Below are 21,107 nucleotides of genomic sequence, written 5' to 3' on the forward strand. Positions count from 1 at the left end.
GGGTTTTGCACAAGAATTAAAAACAATGAAAATAGAAGGTTTTGTTCTGAACGCCACTATGTAGTAGCAACCAATCATTCAGTTTCCTCTTTCCTTCTTGAAGAAACCATCAAATCAAAATATTTTGGCTATTCATAGCAAAAGTGATGCAGACTTAGTAATCCAGATTTTGACCTTCAAGAGATCAGGAAAAGATAGAGATAACAAATTCTGTTTTACTGAGAAATTAAAAATTTTAGCCACATGTATTAGAAGAGCAGTCAATGTTTCTAATGTAGGAAATCTTCTGAAAATTAACACAGATAATTCAGATTCTGTATGAACACAACTCTAATATCTAGTACAAAATAAAGAGACCTCCATTCCATGACCACTTAATGTAAAATGAGCCAGCTGCAAACTATAGCAGAAAGTATTGACAACTGCTTCAATAGGCAAGGAAAAAAAATTGCATTTTGAGACAGTATTAAGACAGCAGTAAAAATATTACGTTCAAATAAAACAATTCAATTGGTAAATTCAACCAGATCTGCAAAATACTTACATTTTAACATGATACAGTATTGTCGAGAACACAAAGGATATTAACAGAAAGAACTAGCAAGATTCTGGGACAAGATAATCAAAGGTTCCCTCATTTTTATTTGTTCCAATCATGCCCAGGTTATTTAGACTTTGTAACTGTTTAACATTGAACCAAGTAACATAAATTGACAGAGAAAAATTTTGCGACTTGAAACAGAATGCATGATGTGTGTAATTATTTAATACATAATTAATGTCACTATATGTGGTAGTACAAATGACTTGTGGAGTGAATCCTCAAACAAAGCAAAGCAGATTTAAGCAGAAGGCGGCCATGAACCAAAGTAGCTTGCAATAAAATGCGATGAGATAAAGTTATTAAGATCTTGGCACACTGTGGCATGCACTGAACTTGGGCTAGATCCAGAAAAATATATATAATCTGCATCGTCCAAGAGAAAAGAAATTTAAATGCAAAATTCACTGTCACTGATAAATATTTAACAAATACAACAGTTAAATAATACGCGGTTTAAAATTGGCATCGATTTGTCCAAAGGCTCTGACTTTGCTGCCTAGTGTCTGGTAGACAATGACTGATAATAGAAGTGTTCTCTGACAGTGTGAGATGGAATCAAACTGATGAAATGAAACAATACCCTAGATTTCAGCATCTCCAAAAGTTTATATCTTCATTCCCAAGATTGTCAATCCTTACTTTGACATAATTGGGACAGTCAGTACCAAACTTTCAATTGGCTAAGCAAAAGGGTTGATATATTTTTGAGTTGAAGGATACTATAGTCACTCATTTCCACATGTGTAAATCCACAAAGGGTACAGTGGTCATATAATGGTTAAATTATCAGATCAGCAATCCGAAAAGTAAATTTTAATTCCTACAACAGCTGTGGAATTTGAATTATTAATCATCTGGAACAGTCATTAATATTACTAAACCACTGGATTACGATAAAAAAATCCATCTGCCTCACTAATGCCACTGCCATCTTTACTTGTCCTGGACTTCATACAGCTCCTGACACTTGGCAATGCTGTTGACCCTGAAATGGTTTAAACACAGGGATCATTGTGTCTGGATAGTAAATCTGGCTTAGTCTGCTTTCCAAAAAATATACAAGTTAATAAAATGGACCTAATGTTTGAAAACAGGACATTCTAAGTCAGATTTTTGAAACTCAAGTGAAGAACCAAGAGCGCAACAAAGTACAATAAAAAGTGAGACACAAGATTTATAATTTAATGTTCAGAAGGATTCTACTTTAACAAAATAATATTTCTACACATTTATTGCTGAGCTATCAAAGATAAAGCGTTGAACTTGCTTCAAGTAATTTGGTTTGAGGTAGTCTTTCAGCTCACTCTTGGTTACCCACACGTGGTCTTCATTCTTTTTCGTCTTAAGATCTCCATTTATCAGCAAGGCTTTAAAGAAAAATACTTTGGCTCCAACATTACTAGGAGTTCGTACAGCCTTGGGATATTTGTATTTGCAGAAACCGGACGGAGCATTCCCCAGAAAAACAGCTTGCAATTCATTTCCTACAAAATGGGATGGTGAGAGAGAGAGAGAAGGAAACAAGAAGTGAAATCCTAAAGTTAGCAAGAATCTTAATTGAGAGGAAGCAAACTTAAATATGACAGGGAACAGTAATTTTTTTTTGAAAAACGAATTAGAGAAGATACAAGAAGCTTTACTTCCCATTATAAATTGGTGTGAAATGAAATACACTCTAAGGACAATGAAAACAAATTCAATAATATTCAGAAATATCTGAAGAGAAATATTATTACTGGTTTACTGGGAAATAGCAGGCTTAGGCACAATGGATTGATTGGCTCTTTTCTTACAAGACCATAAGATATGGAGGCAGAATTAGGCCATATGGCCCATCGAGCCTGTGCTGCCATTTATTTCATCATAGCTGATCCATTTTTCGTCTTATGCTTTACCATGCTACTATTCTAACAAGAATATAAAGCTACCAAAAGAGCTATTACCAGACACAGTAGACAAGGTGCGTTCTGCAGTCTGCCTCATGGTTTCCCCTGGTTTCCAGTAACTCTGTGGTAGCAACCAGATCTCTTCATCCCCTACTTTTTCTTTTATTAACAACAGCAGCTTTTCATCCAATCGTCTGTTCAACGTTGATCTATCATTCTTCTTGTCAGCTTCTAAAATATATGAAGAAATACACATTTTGAAAAATTATTTGATTACCAACACTGTTCAAGAAATGATTCAGCAATATACATTGGATATTTCACAATTAAAGAATTATTTGCAATAAATAATCACAAACAAATAATTGATAGTTCTGGGAACTGAGATTCTCAGAGTCACAGTAATACAGTATGAAAACAGACCCCTCAGCCCAGATCTCTCATCCTATATTATTCTCCCTACACTCCCAGGTTCCTTAAGGTTTTCATAGTGAGGAAGGGTGTGGTAGTGGGGATGAGCTCCCACTAATTATTAAATGTTCCCAATGGTGTGACAACCAAGTCCAGCTCCTGGCCTTCACATTTGGCTTAGTTACTAAGTGCGGCATAATCATTTCTACTGACAGAAGGGATAAAGGTGGGTTTAAAAAATCTACAATTCTTCACCACTTTTTCCACCATTCTCCAACATCTAGCTGCTCTGCAGTAATTTTGTAAATGCTGGCTACACTCTGCTAATTTCCTCAAGTGGTCATTCAGTGCAAATACTTGGAATGGTGTCAACTCAGCTGTTGAGCACAATTACAAACGTTGTCTGAATTTGCAGTCTACTTACATTCTCTGGTATAGTTAGGAGCAGGAGCCTACCATTATTTTGCTTCTTAAAACACTCGGTTATTTACTGGCTCTATTTTTCACTCAAAAAAAGTTAGCACTGCATCCAACCCTTTCTTCCCAGCCCATTCGAGCCATTAGGGCAAGCAGTGCCTTGTGGCCAAGCAGTTTTCAAAATGTCCTGAAGGCTTTTGCTTCTCCCACATGTTCAGATTCTCACTGTCCACTGAGTAAGAGAATCTTTAACAGCTCCATCATCATTTCAACAATCTTTTTCTAACTACCTTCAATCTATGCTCTATCTTTGTGACCTCTCTGCTACAGGAAAGAGAATCATCTTTGCTCACCTGCAAAATAGCCCTCAATCCAGACCCCTGCCCCAACACAAACACCAGTCTCATCCATCTTTCATCAAAATTAAACTTCAAATTCTGCCAACATTCTGACAAGTCACTTGTTTCCTCTCCCATAGCCAAATTTCTTGTGTACTGGGGTAATCAGACTGTTAACTACCTGCCATCTTGTTGAGTTTAAGCATCACTTTAACACTTTTATATTCTATGTCCCAACTAATCAAGTGTCCCACATTATTTATCACTTTATCTACCTGTCCTGTCATTCAGATGCTGAAACTATTATAAAAGGTCTCTCTTGAAATTGCACAAAACCTTGGAATCCTTTATCTCTTCCTGCATGGGTACTCCGTAATATTGACATTCTTTTCTCACTCCCATTCAATCATTCAGAACATAAAATTAAAAACATTCCAAGAACGCAAGAGGAATTTTTAAAAATTGGTGATAACTCTCTATTCATCATCCCAAGGGAATCCCTCCTCTCAAGATAGATTCTGGTTCACTCTTCCATTTCCAATTATGTCTCCCTATTCAGCTATAAGAGATGACATGATCGGCCTAGACATCCACGAAAGGATCTCAACCCTGGGTTAACTGCTTTACTGAACATTTATATCCAGTCCACAAAGGCGATTCCGAACTTCAAATTACCTGGCACACTAATTCTCCTTCCTTTTGATCTACCCCTGACTTCTTGTATTAGTCCAAAAACGCCCAACACAACTCAAGCACCTCTGATTGAGCACAGAGCAGCAGTCAGGATTTAACATTGTTTAACTATTTTAGATAATCAGTTTTGTTCTAACTAGCCCTTTCTGACGAAAGACCAAATCAAAACGTGTTAATTCTGTTTTTCTTTCCCCATAGACGTTACCGGGCTTGATATCTGTTTCCAAAATTCTCTACGCTCACTTCAGATTTCGGCAGCTTAGAATTCCAGTTTCAGGACAGTTTTATTCCACTTTGCCTCTCCTCCTCTAGTTACATTCATAGCCTTCTAATTTAACCAGTTTCAGACTGAACAGTTACAATCAACAAGTTATTCTTTCTATTATCGTCTCAGCCAGCATCTCTATCACTTGTGACATTCTTTCTCTTAGTCTCTATTCTATCATAGACATTGCTTTAGTTCTCTCGATCCAGTCACCCCACCTTTTCTCCGCAGATTCTGCCTCATCTGCTGAGCATTTCCAGCCTTTTGTTGTTTTTATGCATGTCACTTAATATGCATAATATTACCTTAAACTGAGTTCCCAGATCCACAAAGTGACCTTTAGTTGCTCCAGCTCAAAACTACATACCACTAAGAACTTTATGAAATTTAAGAACACTGCAATCCTTTCCCCCAAAGTGATTAATGTAAAAGATTAGTGAGGCAGCAGTTTAAAATGTACCAATCTCAACAAGATGCAACTTCTTTGTGAATGCAAGGAGTCACATTGTGCTGAATCCCAGTTAGACTGCCATTGTACATAAGTGCAATTGTGAAGGAAGCAAGGCAGTGCCTCCTTCTCCTTAGGATTCTGCAGAGATTCAGCATGTCATGAAAAACCTTGACAAACTTCTATAGATGTGTAGTGAAGAGTGTATTGACTGGCTGCATCACAGCCTGGTATGGAAAGAGTAATGTTTTTAAACTGAAAATCCTGCAAAAGGTAGTGGGTTTGGCCCAGTAAATCACGGGTGAAGCCCTCCCCACCATTGAGCACATCTACATGAAATGCTGTCGTAGGAAAGCAGCAACCACCAGCAAAGATCCCCACCATCCAGGTCACGCTCTCTTCTCGCTGCTACCATCAAGTAGAAGGGAAAAGAGCTTCAGGACTCACACGACCAGGTTCAAGCACAGTTACTACCCCTCAAGCATGACAGACACAGACACACACACATCCATCCATCCATCCATCATTGAAATGTTGCTACAACTAATCATCTCACTTTAAGGACTCTTCATCTCATACTCCCATTATTTATTGCTGTTTATTTATATTTGCATTTGCTCAGTTTGTCATCTTTTGCACTCTGTTTGATCTTTCAATGATCCTGTTATAATTACTATTCTATAGATTTGCTGAGTATGTCTGCAAGGGTTGTATATGGTAACATATATGTATTTTGATAATAAAATTTACTTTGAACTTTGAAAATTCAGCCTACCAAAACAAGTAGACTGCCCGTCTGCCATCTTTTTAATTACAGAAATAGCAAGGTATGGGTTCAAAGCCAAATACTGAACCGTGCAGGAAAATAATGCCCTGAATCTTCCTGCTTTATTCTGAGATATCCTGAAAAGGCTATAACTAGAACTAAGGGGAACTACATTCTCTCTGCAAAGAGGAGATAAAAGTAATCCACATGGGTCTAGTGGAACAATTGTAAAAAATCTGTCAGCTCTTTGAGGAAAGATTAATTTGTGTTGTGAAACAAATCTGAATATACAAATAAGCTTTAAAGAGATTCAAGTCAGGACAATGACATTCTAAGCCATATTTAATGAATTGAAAATGTTAAGTAAGCCAAAACATATTAAAGACATAAAAATGAAACACAAAAAATTCCAAGAATAAATTCCCATGTGCTGGATGTTTCACTGACCTATTAAAAAGAGGTAAAAGCAGCTAATGAAACCAGTGTCAAGAGAAGTAGTCACCCTAACACTACCTATAATTAAACTAATGGAATATTCAAAGTTAAGTTTATTATCTAAGTACATACACGTCACCATGTACAACCCTGAGATTTGTTTTCTTGTGGGCATACTCAGTAAATCCAAGAAACATAATAGAATTAATGTGCAAAAGACAAACCGTACAAATACAAAATAATAAATAAATAAGCAAGCAATAAATATCGAGAACACGAGATGAAGAGTGCTTGAAAGTTAAGAGTCCACAGGGTGTGGGAACAGTTCAGAGATAGGACAAGTGAAATTAAGTGAAGTCATCACCACTGGTTCAAGAGCCTCGTGGCTGAGAGGTAATAACTGCTCTTAAACCCAGTGGTGTGGGTCCTGAGATTCCTGTACCTTCCTCCTGATGGTAGCAGCAAGAAGAGAGCATGGTCTGAGTGGTGGAGGTCCTTGATGATGGATGCTTTTTTTCCTGCTACAGCATTCCATGCAGATGTGTTCAATGGTGGGGAGGGCTTTACTCATGATGGTCTGGACCCAATTCACTACTTTTTGGAGAATTTTCCTTTCAGCACATTGGTGTTTTCATAACAGGACGTGATGCAGCCAGTCAATATACTCTCCACCACACATCCATAGAAATCTGTCAAAGTTTTAGATCTCATGCCAAATCTACAGCAATCTCTAAGGAACTGAAGGCACTGCCATACTTCCTTCATAATAGCACTAATGTGCTAGGCCCAGGACAGATCCTCTGAAAGGATAACACCGAGGAATTTAAAGTTGCTGAACCTCCCAGCTCTGTTTTCCCAATAAGGACTGGCTCATGAACCTCCAGTTTCTCCCTCCTGAAGTCAATAACTAGCTCCTTGGTCTTGCTGACATTGAGTGAGAGGTTGTTGTCGCACCACTCAGCCACATTTTCAATCTGCCTTCTATACAGGTGTCCCCCACTTTTCGAACATTCGCTTTACAAAACCTCATTGTTACGAAAGACCTACATTGGTACCCTGCTTTCACTTTCAGAAAGTGTTTTCACTGTTACGAAGAAAGGCAGCGCGCACCCCAAGCAGCCACTCTCCCACGGATTTGGAACGGCATTGCTTAAACATGTTGCATTGAGCAGCCGTTAGCAAGATGAGTTCTATGGTATCGGGAAAGCCTGAAAGAGCTCGTAAGGGTGTTACACTTAGCGTAAAACCAGACATAATTAAGCGTTTCGATCGTGGTGAACGAAGCAAGGACAAAGTGAGTTTGGCTTGTGGAAGCTGACGAAGATGACGTTGAAGAGGTTTTGGCATCCCATGACCAAGAACTGATAGATGAAGAGCTGATGCAATTGGAAGAGGAAAGGATAACAATCGAAACTGAATGCAGTAGTGAAAGTGAAGTCGTCCAGGAACTGAACGTGAAGGAACTGCGTGAGATTTTCACTGCAATGATAAAGTATGACTTTAATTTTGAAAGGGTACGTAGGTTTAGGGGATATTTGCAGGATGTTTTGAGTCCTTACAAAGAACTGTGTGATAGAAAAATGCTCGAGGCTCAGTAGTCAAGCAAGCCTTCTACATCAGCCACAGCAGACGACGAACCTCGACCTTCAACATTGAGGCAGGCAGTCATAGGAGAAGATGAGCTGCCTGCCCCAATCGACGATGAAATGACACCCCCTTGTCCCACCACCCCAACCCCCGGGCCCCGGACAGATACTGTACCGGTTCGTGGAGAATGCAGCAGTAGCCGGGAGGCACACAGCACATCTTTAAGAAAAAAGCCGAAATAAACATGCTAATTAATTAGGTGCTGCCTAGCACGTAATTGTCGGCCCAGATCAGTGCCGATGCAATCGGCAATCGCCTCTGATCTGCACTGACATTTACGTGCCGGGCAGCACCTAATTAATTAGCATGTTTATATCTGCTTTTTTCTTAAAGATGTACTGTGTGCCTCCCGGCTACCCCTGCGTGCTTCGCGGCAATGTATCAGTCGGCGGCCTGGAGGGTGGGGGCCACTGCACCACCCAACCTGCGACGACTCAGTCTAACACACCATCATCAGTGTGCTCAGCGCTGAACCAATTCCCGTAAGAGATACTACACTGTACATACATTATTTCTACTTTATATAGGCTGTGTATTTTTATGTGTTATTTGGTATGATTTGGCAGCTTCATAGTTTACTGGAGAGCGTATTTATGCCAACAGCGCTTGTGTGAGATTTTCTGCCGAGAGCCCTTGCGTGAGATTTTCACTACGGAGATGTGCAGGCAATCGTTGTAGAGAAGTATTTCTACTTTATATAGGCTGAGTAATTATCATATCATTCCTGCTTTTACTATATGTTACTGTTATTTTAGGTTTTACGTGTTATTTGGCATGATTTGGTAGGTTATTTTTGGGTCTGCGAACGCTCACAAAATCTTCCCATATAAATAAATGGTAATTGCTTCTTCGCTTTACGACATTTTGGCTTACGAACCATTTCATAGGAACGCTCCGCCTTCGGATGGTGGGGGAAACCTGTATAGTGATTCATCACCACCTTAGATTCGGTCAATGGCAGTGGTGTCATTAGCAAACTTAAATATGGCATTAGAGTTGTGCTCAGCCTCACAGTCAGAAGCATAAACCGAGTAGAGCAGTGGGCTAAGCACACAACCTTCTGGTGTACCTCTGCTGATAGAGATGTTGTTGCTAATCTGAATGACTGGGGTCTGCAAGCGAAGAAATCTGGAAATTTAATGTATTCAATTATTAATGAATACCATGAAACATTTTAATTATTACTAGCCTGAAAAAAAATCTTTAAAGAAGTTTGGGAGAATTTGGGTAAAGTTGGACTTCCATAAAGTCAACTCATTTGTAACCCAGGAGCCCCTGATAAGGAAATCAAGGGTTGGTATAAGAAAGTTATATATATTAAAAAAGTCATAATCTTATTAAATGGCAGAGAAGGCAGATTGGGTCAAATAGCTTACTTCTGCATCCATTTCTTATGATTTATGAAAAGCTTTGAATCATATTGGTGTCAGGAACCACAGTATCTAAGCAGCACATCATAGCACTAATGGTATGAAGCAGTGAAAGACAAAAACCTTGTACTCTATCAGCAGGTTTGAACTGTCTGAACTTCTGTTCCCACATATCCTCCAGATCCTGGCCAGTCACAATGTCATGGCCAACGTCATCCTCTTCATCTGAATCATAATCATATGCCTGCCTTCTTTGAATCCTTTCTTCATCTTCAAAGACTCGAAGTTCATGATCAGAATAGAGGCTTTTCTCCAGCTCCATCTATAAAATATAAATGAGATCATTTGCATTTTGAGAAGGCAGAACAAACTAAATGCACCATTGTATCAGAGTCATACCACACAGAAACAAGCTTTTCTGACCACCATATCCACTACAACCATCAAGCACCCATTTTTATTAAACCTATATTACTTATTTACTGCTCATTATGCCGCTGGTATTTAAGGCAGCAATGAAGGACTTCCATCCCTGTTTGTTTTATATCGCTGCACACAGATATAGAAGGATCCTTCATTGCTGTTTCCATTACAATTTTTTTTTGACAAGTCAGGGTTGTTAGCTCTGAGATGAACCCTCGAACCTGGAGGACAGGTGGACCACTCTTGGTCTGGCCTCTACCCTTTGACCTGTTTTGCATGGGTGACCCTACCAAGAGCCAAAGCACAAGGCCCTGACTCCAGCTAGCATAGCTCTCTGAGTCATCGAGGGATGCAAGCCTCCAAACCCTAGGACAAGGTTGTGGTCCTTGGAAGTAAACCTATACTAATCTCATGTTAATCAAATGGTTTGTAAAGCTTTTTTTATTTTCAAAATTAGCTTTGAAAAAACCTTTAAAACCTTTAAAAGAATAAACATGGGATTAGTATACATTTAGTAAAAATGAGTGCTTGATGGTAGATGTGGATAATCCTATGTTATTCTTTTCACATCGCCATCAACTTCCCGAAGGTTCTACCAGTCACCCGCAGCAGGCATATGAAACAAAGCCTCTAAATCTAGTGCCACAATTAAAAGATTAGACTAGGACTCTTGCCATTTCAATCTCAAAGTTCAAAATCCAGAGCCTGCACATTTCCAGCTACTGCAATCAGTTATCATAAGAAATAATTAATTTAGTCTTTGACACGATGATTTGTGTTACATGTACTAGCTGCTCTCCCACATTGATATTCTTCAGATATGCAGCTAAATATATATATATCATTTGCAAGCTAGATATACTTGTGACTACAGATATAGAATCTGGAGCAACTAACAAAATCTGGAGGACTTCATGGGTCAGGCAACATCTGTTGAGGAAAATATAACAGTCAATGGCTCAGGTCAAGACCCTTCACCGAACTTAATAACCCTTCAGAAAGCATAATTGGGGTTACAGTCAGATCTGCCATAATTTTATGGAGAGAATGTAACAATAAGACTTATAGGGCACTGGTCAGCCCACATTTGGAGTGTTGTGAGCAGTTTTGGGCCTCGTATCTAAAACCATTGTTCTGACACTGGAGAGGTTCCAGAGGTTTATGATAATCATCCCTGGAATGAAGGGATGAACAAATGGGGAACATTTGAAGGCTCTGGGCCTGTACTTGATGGAAGTATGGGGAGGGGCGGGGTGGAGTGAGAATCTCATTGAAATCTACTAAGTATTGAAAGGCCTAGATAGACTGGATGTGGAGAGAATGGCAGAATCTAGGACCAGAGGGCACAGCCTCAGAATACAAGGATGTCCTTTAGAACAGAGATGAGGAGGAATTTCTTTAACCAGTGGTTGGTGAATCGGTGGAATTCATTGACATAGATGACTGTGGAGATCAAGTCATTAGGTACATTGAAAGCAGAGGTTGATAGACTCTTGATTAGTTAGGATGTCAAAGATTACAGGGAGAAGGCAGGAGAATAGGATTGAGACAGATAGCAACTCAATGAGCTGAATGGCCTTATTCAGCTCCTATGTCTTATGGTCTTATTAAGTGGCAGACCAGGCTCGAGGAACTGAGTGACCCTTCCCCAATTCATAATACCTGGTGGACAAGAACATATGGATGAAGAGCCTTAACAAATCATCAACTGTCCATTCCCTTCCACAGATGCTACCCGACCTGCTGAGCTCCTTCAGCATTTTGCTTGCTGCTCATTATCAAGCCGCACCATTGCAACCTATCTCAGTAAATGTGGTATCTACATACATAAGCCAGAGATTACAGGACCACGAACAGTACCAATTACTTTTCACTCCTTGCTCATCCAAGACACAGCTGTCAATAAGAGTATCCAGATTTCTACTCCGCATGAGATCAAGTAATTCAATAGAGATAAGGATGAACTTAATGCAGCACGGCCTTATAACATGCTTAGAAAAGTTTATTTGTAAATGTCGAGTCTTGAGTCTTGACTGATCACTACGCACTATGTTGGTGATGCTCAGATCATTTTGTCACTTGCTAGTGACTAAGCATTATGAATGAATATTTTTCCACCACAGGATACACTATACTATATACACCCAGTGTCCACTTTATTAGGTACACCAGTACATCTGTTCATTCATGTAAACATCTAATCAACTAATCATGTGACAGCAACTCAACGCATAAAAGCATGCAGACATGGTCAAGAGGTTCAGTTTTTGCTCAGACCAAACAACAGAATGGGGGAAAAGTGTGAAATAAGTGACTTGGACTGTGGTAAGGTTGTTGATGCCCAGCAAGGTGGTTTGAGTTTCTCAGAAACTGCTGATCTCCTGGGATTTTCATACAGTCTCTAGAGTTTACAGAGAATGGTGCAAAAAATTTAAAAAAACATCCAGTGAGTGGCAGTTCTTAAAGTGAAGACACCTTGTTAATGCGAGAGGTCAGAGGTGAATGGCCAGACTGGTTCATGCTGACAGGACAGCGACAGTAACTCAAATCGCCATGCATAACGACAGTAATGTGCAGAACAGCATCTCTGAATACACAACACATTGAATTTTGAAGAGGGCTCCAGCAACACCAGACCACAAACATATAGTCAGTGGCCCCTTTATTAGGTACAGGGGGTACCTAATAAAGTGGCAACTGAGTGTAAGTAAATTAGTGACTATGTGAAGTGCATATACAGTATCCACTGGAATTTTTACTCTTTGTAAATGTTTTTATTATTGTGATAAGAATCTTACGTTATTTATAGATTACTGGAAAGAAAGTAGCAACTTTGATCTCACAATAAAAGAGTATCCTTCCTGCAGCAACATTCGTAGCAAATGTTGAACACAAAATTCATCTCACAACCAAGATCATTAACAGAGACCATCTGGTTAAACATATTGTCTCTTCTATCACTTAACTTCACCTGCCTTCTAAACTAAAGACCTATTGCAATGTGTTGAATGGAGGGGGGGGGGGGCAAGAAAGAGATCTTGCATCTATATTATTTCTTTCTTGACCTCAGGACACTCTGAAGAGTAATTTACAGCCAAATAACTCAAATAACTTACGCAATGCTGTAGAAATTGGGGTGGCGGGGCAGAGATACATCTCTACCAAGGGATGTGTAAGGCAATCCTTCCCTCCACTAGCCTGCAGGTCAGCTTTGGCAATGTGTAGCACCTGCACCTGCCTAGCCCCCGATCAGGGTCACATGGAGCCACGGGAGCAGGTAGTGGATGATCACAAGTGCAGCTGGTGCATATCACAAGTCTTGGTTATGTGACCACCAACGCCAGGGAGACCATCTCTGAAGAGTACTGATAACGGCTGGGGTCAGCCATCTTGTAAAGACACTGCCCAGAAGGCAGCAATGGCAAACCACTTCAAATGAACAATTTCCCAAGAACAATCATGTCATGAGACCATGATTGCCTATGTCATACAACATGGCACATAATGAAGACGATGATGAACGCTGCAGTGTAGGAAATCCACAAACTTGTACAGAGCAAGACTCTTTCAACATTAGTGACTATGACAAGATAATCAGTTATACCGTTGAATACTGGGTCAACTGACAAATGTACCATGTAAAAATAAGAAAAACTTAAATAGAATTAGATATAATAACCACAATATTTTTATTTGATATTCTCACCACCTTCATCTTTCACTTCTAGATACAACCACCCTTTCTAAAACTGCCAACTCATCTTCCCAATACATAACCTTTCTGCATTCACAAAGGTAGTGTCCATCAAAACTTCCCACTATTAGGGACAGCCATTGAGCAGAAGGTACAAAATCCTGAAGCCCCATGCCCCTTAGTTCAAGAATAAGTGTGTCCCTTCAACCGTTCCGTTTTGAACCAACCACTAATGTCACAATCACCACACTTTAGCAATGCAATGACTACTTTGCACTAAAATATTTATTCTAATTGCATTCTTTGTAAAAATTGTGTAAAATTTATGTTTCTCGTGTGAATGTTTTTCATATGATGTTACGTGCCTGTGATGTTGCTTCAAGTAAGTTTTTCATTGGACCTATACAAATGTGTATTTGACACTAAACTAAGCTATGACATCATTCATCTGCCCTCTAAAGACCTATTGTTCTTTATTTCCTCTCTTTATTTCTGTCTGCACTTTCTTAAAACAATACCAACAATTTTCAAAGCTAACAAAAGGTTAATTGAGCTGAAACCTCAGCTCTTGATCTTCTCTCCATGAATGCAGCCTGGCTTAGTGAGCATTTTAAACAGTTTTCTTTTAAATCTTTAGCATCCACTGTAAATAACAGAAAGTGTGCAGATGCTGGAAATTCGAGCAACACACACAAAATACTGGAGGAACTCAGCAGGCCAGTCTGCATGAATGGAAAAAAGTACAGTCGACGTTTTGGACCAAAACCCTTCGGCAGGACTGGAGAAAAAAAAGCTCAGGAGTAGATTTGAAAGTTGGGGGGAGGGATGAAGCAAAGAGCTGGGAAGTTGATTGGTGAAAGAGACAGAAGGCCATGGAAGAAAGAAGGGGGGGGGGAGAAGCACCAGAGGGAGGCGATGGCGGGCAAGGGGATAACATGACAGAGGGACAAGGGAATGGGAAATGGTGAAGGGGCAGGGGGAAATGGAGCCATTACTGGAAGTTTGAGAAATCTATGTTCATACCATCAGGTTGGAGGCTACCTAAACGAAATACAAGGTGTTCCTCCAACCTAAGGATGGCCTTATCCCAACAGTGGAGGAGGCTATGGATGGACATATTGGAATGGGGATGGGAAGTGGAATTAAAATGGGTGACCACTGGGAGATTCCGCTTGTTCTGGCAGATGGAGTGTAGACGCTCAACGAAGTGGTCTCCCAATCTACTTCAGGTCTCATCAATATACAAGAGGCCACACCGGGAACACCGAACACAGTACATGACCCCAACAGACTCATAAGTGAAGTGCTGCCTCAACTGGAAGGACTGTTTGGGGCCCTGGATGGTAGTAACCGAGGAGGTGTAGGGGCAGGTGAAGCACTTTTTTCTGCTTGCAAGGTAAGTGCCAGGAGGGAGATCAGTGGGGAGGGACGAATGAACAAGGGAGTTGCGTAGGGAATGATCCCTGCAGAAAGCGAAAAGTGGGAGGGGAGGGAAAGGTGTGTTTGGTGGTGGGGTCCAGTTGGAAGTGGCGGAGGTTTCGGAGAATTATGTGCTGGACACAGAGGCTGGTGGGTGGTAGGTGAGGACAAGAGGAATCCTATCCCTGGTAGCGTGGCAGGAGGATGGGGTGAGAGCAGATGTGCGTGAAATGAAAGAGATGCGGTTGAGGGCAGCTTTGATGGTGGAGGAAAGGAAGCATCTTTCTTTGAAAAAGGAGGACATGAATGAAAAGCCACATCCTGAGGGATGATGCCGCGGAGACGGAGGAATTAAGAGAAGAGGACAGCATTTTCACAACTAGCAGGGTGAGCGAGGTATAGTCCAGGTAGCTGTGAGAGTCTATTGGTTTATAATAGACGGTAGGGATTTTATACTATAGCCATATATCCTGACACTTTTAAAGGAATACAATCACAGTTACCTAACCACTGATGGGTTCTGGGCAGATAAAGAACTTCAATTTAAGACAATCTAAATCGACTTCCCAAACATTTTTAATGTCATGGAACCTTACTATTAACCGAGGGGTCCATGGACCCCAAGATGGGAACCCCTGATCTAAGTAAAAGCTGCAGCCAACTTGCAACTCTGTATCACTACAATTCAGAGCTTTACTGGTCCTCAAATTTAAGCAATACATAGTAATTCCTTCCCTAAACTTCTGTCTCACAAATATAGAAGGTAAATACAACATGAACATTCATTTCAAGAGAACTAGAATATAAAAGCAAGAATATACTGCTGAGGCTTTATAAGACACTGGTTGCGTTTGGAATATAGTGAACAAATTTTGGGCTGTACAAACTTACAAGGAGCTGTACTAGGGCTGTACTTGACAGAGTCAGAAGAATGCATAACAAGGGAGAGGTATGGGACCTCAATGAAACCCATGGAAAACTGAAAGGCCTGTACAGTGGATGCGGAGAGAATGTTGCCATTATCTGGAGACTCTAGGATCCAATGGCACAGCATTAGAATAAGTGGGTGTCCATTTAGAACTGAGATAAGTGGAATTTATTCAGCCAGAGTTTTCTTTCCATATGTTCAAAGTTAAGTACATTTACTATCAAAGTATGTTTACACTATACAGCCTTGAGGTTTGTCTTACATACAGCCACAAAACAAAGAAATCCAAAAGAACTCATTAAAAAAAGACCAAACACCCAAATGTGCAGAGAAAGAAAAGAAACAAATCACACAAACAATGAAAGTAAGCAAATAACACTTAGAGCAAAAGTGAGTCCTCGAACAGGAAGCATGAAGCAGGACACAGCCTCAACCTCAGTTTAGCGTAGAACGGAGTAAATTCTGCAAACACAAAGCCACAGCCTCAGCACAGCGCAGAGCGGAGTAAAAGTCACGGAGCAGCAAGAACTGACCCGACCCTCTCCTCTGGTCCCAGCACCCTCCCTTTTCAATCTTAATATCTCTTTCATCCAAATGGTTTTGAAATCCTACTTTGATAGATCCTACATCTTATCACCTCCCAGAATTTTTTGCCATTCAGTGATGTGATACTCAATTTGAAGTCAACAGTACTTTCTTCCCTGATCCCAATGAAAAAATTATGCACCCCTAAAAAGAATTATAAGCCTATGCTCAAAGATTAATGATTCACCCTCTATAGCTCTCTCTGGTTGAAAATTCTAAAGATTTACAACCTTCTAAGAAATTCCCCCCCCCCCCCACATATTATTCTTACATTACTAACCCCTTATCCTGAGACCGTGCCCCAATTCAACTCCTCCACCTATGGGAAACATTCACAGTGTCTATCCAGCAAAGTCTCTTCCAAACCTTCCCCCAATGAAATTACCTCCCCTTCTGAACTCCAGAGAGCTTATATCCATTTTGCTCAATTATTCTATTCACAGGATAGCCCATTCATATAACTATATAACAATTACAGCACGGAAACAGGCCATCTCAGCCCTTCTAGTCTTACTCTCACCTAGTCCCACCGACCTGCACTCAGCCCATAACCCTCCATTCCTTTCCTGTCCATATATCTATCCAATTTAACTTTAAACGACAACATCGAACCTGCCTCAACCACTTCTGCTGGAAGCTCGTTCCACACAGCTACCACTCTCTGAGTAAAGAAGTTCTCCCTCATGTTATTCCTAAACTTTTGCCCTTTAACTCTCAACTCATGTCCTCTTGTTTGAATCTATCCCACTCTCAATGGAAAAAGCCTATCCACGTTAACTCTATCAACCCCCCTCATAATTTTAAACACCTCTATCAAGTCTCCTCTCAACCTTCTACGCTCCAAAGAATAAAGACCTAACTTGTTCAACCTTTCTCTGTAACTTAAATTCATCCCACAGTTTCTAACCATTTCTAAAGTGTAGTGTATCGTGCTTTAAAGGATATCTGTTGTTGTTGCTGTTGAGTGTCGTCCAGTCATCATCGACTCATGGCAATTCTACAGTCATCCTTAGGGTTTTGTATAGTTCATGTAGCACCATGGTCCTGAAAAACGTTGTCTCGTTTTTACTGTGTACTGTACCAGCAGTCATGGTCAAAATGACAATAAAAAGTGACTTGAGTTGACTTGTGTAGTAAGATACAGAAGTAGATTGCCAGGCCTTTCTTCCACACAGATACTGCTGCTGTCCAGGTTGGGACCCGGCCAGATTCAAAATAAGGACCATACACCTCCAGTGCTGATGCCACCATGCCCAATAAAGGGCATCTACAAGGCAGAAATGCTCTATGCTCACTTGTGCAAATACAGCTCCAAAAACTCTTGAGCAGCTCAACTTAAGAATATTTGTATCACCAAGGCATAGAAGGCTTGGGATCACTTTGATGGAAACAGGATTAATATAGATGGATGAGCTGCAGGGCCTGTTTCTGTGCTACATGACTCTATAACTATTCAGAACAAAGCAGCCAACTCCCCACAACACCATCAGACACCCTAAACCTCCATGACAGCACACAATACCTGTGTACCATCTGCAAAATACACTCCAAATGCTTAATCGTACCACTCCAACAATGTGTTATACCATCATGGACAAGAGCAACAGCACTATTTCAGGCAGGTGGGGAATGTGCCAATGTGCCAAGTCACACACCATCTTGACATGAAATTTATTGCCATCCCATTGACTTTGGTTCCAAATGCTGCAAGTCTGTCCCCAATGAATATGGGAATGATGATAGGAGTAAGAAAGGAGCTGCAGTCTCTTTTGAATTATTTATTTATTTATAGTCATTGACCAGTACAGCACAAAAACAGGTCTTTCAGCTCACCTAGTCCATGTCAACCGTTATTCCCGCAGTTCTTGTTCCAGCTGCAGCCCTCCAACTCTTCGACCACATACTCACCCATGAGATTCCTTCTTCTCCAGCCTCAATCATCACTCGGCTTCACCTATTACTTTCCAGCTAGCCTCCTGCCCCTGCCCCCACCTTCTTACCCTGGCATTTTTTCCCCCTTCCTTCTCAGTCCTGAAGAAGAGATTCAGTCCGAAACATCGACTGTTTATTCATTTCCATAGATGCTGCCTGACCTGCTGAGTTCCTCCTGCATTATGTGTGTGTTGCATAAGTTTCTCTCTGCCTCTTCTGTAAATCATCCCTCACAATTTTATAAGTCCCAATCAGATCACCTTGCAACCTTCTCATTTCTTAGGCAAATAACCAAGAATAGTTACATAATGAAGTCAGCCCTGAAATTATTTTCAGAATTTTCATCCGGACTTTTGTCAAAGAAAGCCTTTACACCTTTCTATAAGTGGAACCTCCAGATTGTAATATAGATTACAGGTGTCCCCTGCTTTTTGAAAGTTCGCTTTACGAAACCTCACTGTTATGAAAGACCTACATTAGTATCCTGTTTTCGCTTTTAGAAGGTGTTTTCACTGTTATGAAAAAAAAGCGCGCAATAAAAAATCAGCGTGCGATAAAAGGCAGCGCGCACTCCGAGCAGCCGCTCTCCCACTGATTCGGAACGGCATTGCTTAAACGCGTTGCACTGAGCAGTCATTAGCAAGATGAGTTCTATGGTATCGGAAAAGCATAAAAGAGCTCATAAGGGTGTTACACTTAGACATAATTAAGCATTTCGATCGTGGTGAACGAAGTAAGGACAAAGTGAGTTTGGCTTGTGGAAGCTGACGAACATGATGTTGAAGAGGTTTTGGCATCCCATGACCAAGATCTGATAGATGAAGAGCTGATGCAATTGGAAGGATAACAATCAAAACCGAATGAGTAATGATAAAGTAGGACTTTAATTTTGAAAGGGTACGTCGGTTTAGGGGATATTTGCAGGATGGTTTGAGTCCTTATTAAAGAACTGTGTGATAGAAAAATGCGCGAAGCTCAGCAGTCAAGCAAGCCTTTCACATCAGCCTCAGCAGACGACGAACCTCGACCTTCGACATCGAGGCAGGCAGTCATAGGAGAAGATGACCTGCCTGCTCTAATGGAAACAGACGATGACGAGATGACAACCCAGTGTTCCACCACCCCAACCCCCAGGCCACGGACAGATACCGATTCGCGGAGAATGCAACGGTAGCTGGGAGGCACACAGCACACCTTTAAGAAAAAAGCTGAAATAAACATGCTAATTAATTAGGTGCCGCCCCACACGTAATTGTCGGCCAAGATCAGAGGCGATGCAATCGGCGATCGGCACTGATCTGGACTGACAATTACGTGCCAGGCAGCACCTAATTAATTAGCATATTTGTTTCATTTTTTTTCTTAAAGATGTGCTGGGTGTCTTCCGGTTACCGTTGGACCCCTGCGTGCTTCACGGCAATGTATCGCTCGGTGGCCTGGAGGGTGGGGGCCACTGCACCACCCAACCTGCGACAACTCAGTCTAACACACCATCATCAGTGTGCTCGGCACTGTCTTCCCAATTCCGGTAAGTGATACTACACTGTACATGCATTATTTCTACTTTATATTGGCTGTGTATTTTTACGTGTTATTTGGTATGATTTGGCAGCTTCATAGCTTAAAGGTTACTGGAGAGCGCTTGCGCCGTGTTTTTGCCAACAGCGCTTGCGTGAGATTTTCTACCGATGGCACTTGCGTGAGATTTTCGCTACGGAGAACAGTTCAGTAATAATTGTGGAAAAGTATTTCTACTTTATATAGCCTGTGTATTTATCATACCATTCCTGCTTTTACTATATGTTACTGTTATTTTAGGTTTTAGGTGTTATTTGGCATGATTTGGTAGGTTATTTTTGAGTCTGCGAACGCTCACAGAATTTTCCCATATAAATAAATGGTAATTGCCTCTTCGCTTTACGACATTTCGGCTTACGAACCGTTTCATAGGAATGCTCTACCCTCGGATGGCGGGGGAAACCTGGTACTTAACTGAAATATTAACTTTTTCTGTTCACATCGATACCAAGCGATCTGATATTTTAACTTGAGTGTTTTACGTCATGCACCATACTATAAACAACAAGTTTCATGATATACCTCTGTGATACTAAATCTAATTCTGAAGGTAAGCAGCAGTTCAAGGCGGCCACTCAACACCACCTTCTCAAGAGTAATTAGGAATGGGCTGCAATTGCTAGTCTCTTCATAGTCACACAGATCCCCCAAAAGCTTTGTTTTAATAGACAACTTTTGGGATAACCTTGTGGAAAACAGTGCCCAAGAGTGTTTTACGCACGACTTTCCTCAATCCAACGGAGAAGCGCCTCCCCCCGCCCTGTCCATACCTTTACCTGTGCGCACCACTACCAAAAGCCGCGCGTTCCGCGCACAAGGTCGCGCGTGTCCGCGCCCGCGCTCACACCCACCTGCTCCAGCAGCCGCGCGAACGCGCTTTCCATCTGGTTCATCTCCCGCGACACCACAGCCGGCCGCTGCAGACACACGGCGCCGCAGAGTTGCCAACCGTTCGCCCCCGGCTCCGGAGCGCGGCTCCCCTCGGGGGAACGCCCCACCAATCCCCGCACCGCCGCCGCCCGAAGTGCGGGGCCAAGCCGGGGGTTGGCGAGGCCTCCGAGCACGGGGAGTCGGCGAAGTGCAGCCATCTCGGCTCTCCGACTGCCAGATGTGTGGTAGTGGGGGGGGGGAAGCAGCATATAAACACTTATCGTTCCTCCGCCCTTTTAGCACTGTCTCGCATTGCGGCACTTATATATCTTAACTGAGACTCTTTAATGATGTCTCACAAACACCAAACGAGAACGATTCTGCTTCATTTCTGAAAC

General features: G+C 41.3%; 1 protein-coding gene across 1 annotated transcript; it reads right to left on the reverse strand.

Annotated features, from left to right (window-relative positions):
- Positions 1–208: 208 nt before the first annotated feature.
- On the reverse strand, positions 209–21,050 carry mrpl46 (mitochondrial ribosomal protein L46). Its single transcript, XM_063066535.1, has 4 exons — positions 20,691–21,050; positions 9,404–9,602; positions 2,548–2,721; positions 209–2,088 (listed from the first exon to the last, which is right to left on the reverse strand). The coding sequence occupies exons 1-4, from the start codon at positions 20,976–20,978 to the stop codon at positions 1,826–1,828; spliced, it is 924 nt and encodes a 307-aa protein (XP_062922605.1). The 5' UTR covers positions 20,979–21,050; the 3' UTR covers positions 209–1,825.
- Positions 21,051–21,107: the final 57 nt, after the last annotated feature.

This window comes from Mobula hypostoma, chromosome 13 (genome assembly GCF_963921235.1).
Source record: "Mobula hypostoma chromosome 13, sMobHyp1.1, whole genome shotgun sequence".
In the NCBI taxonomy this organism is placed as follows: Eukaryota; Metazoa; Chordata; class Chondrichthyes; order Myliobatiformes; family Myliobatidae; genus Mobula; species Mobula hypostoma.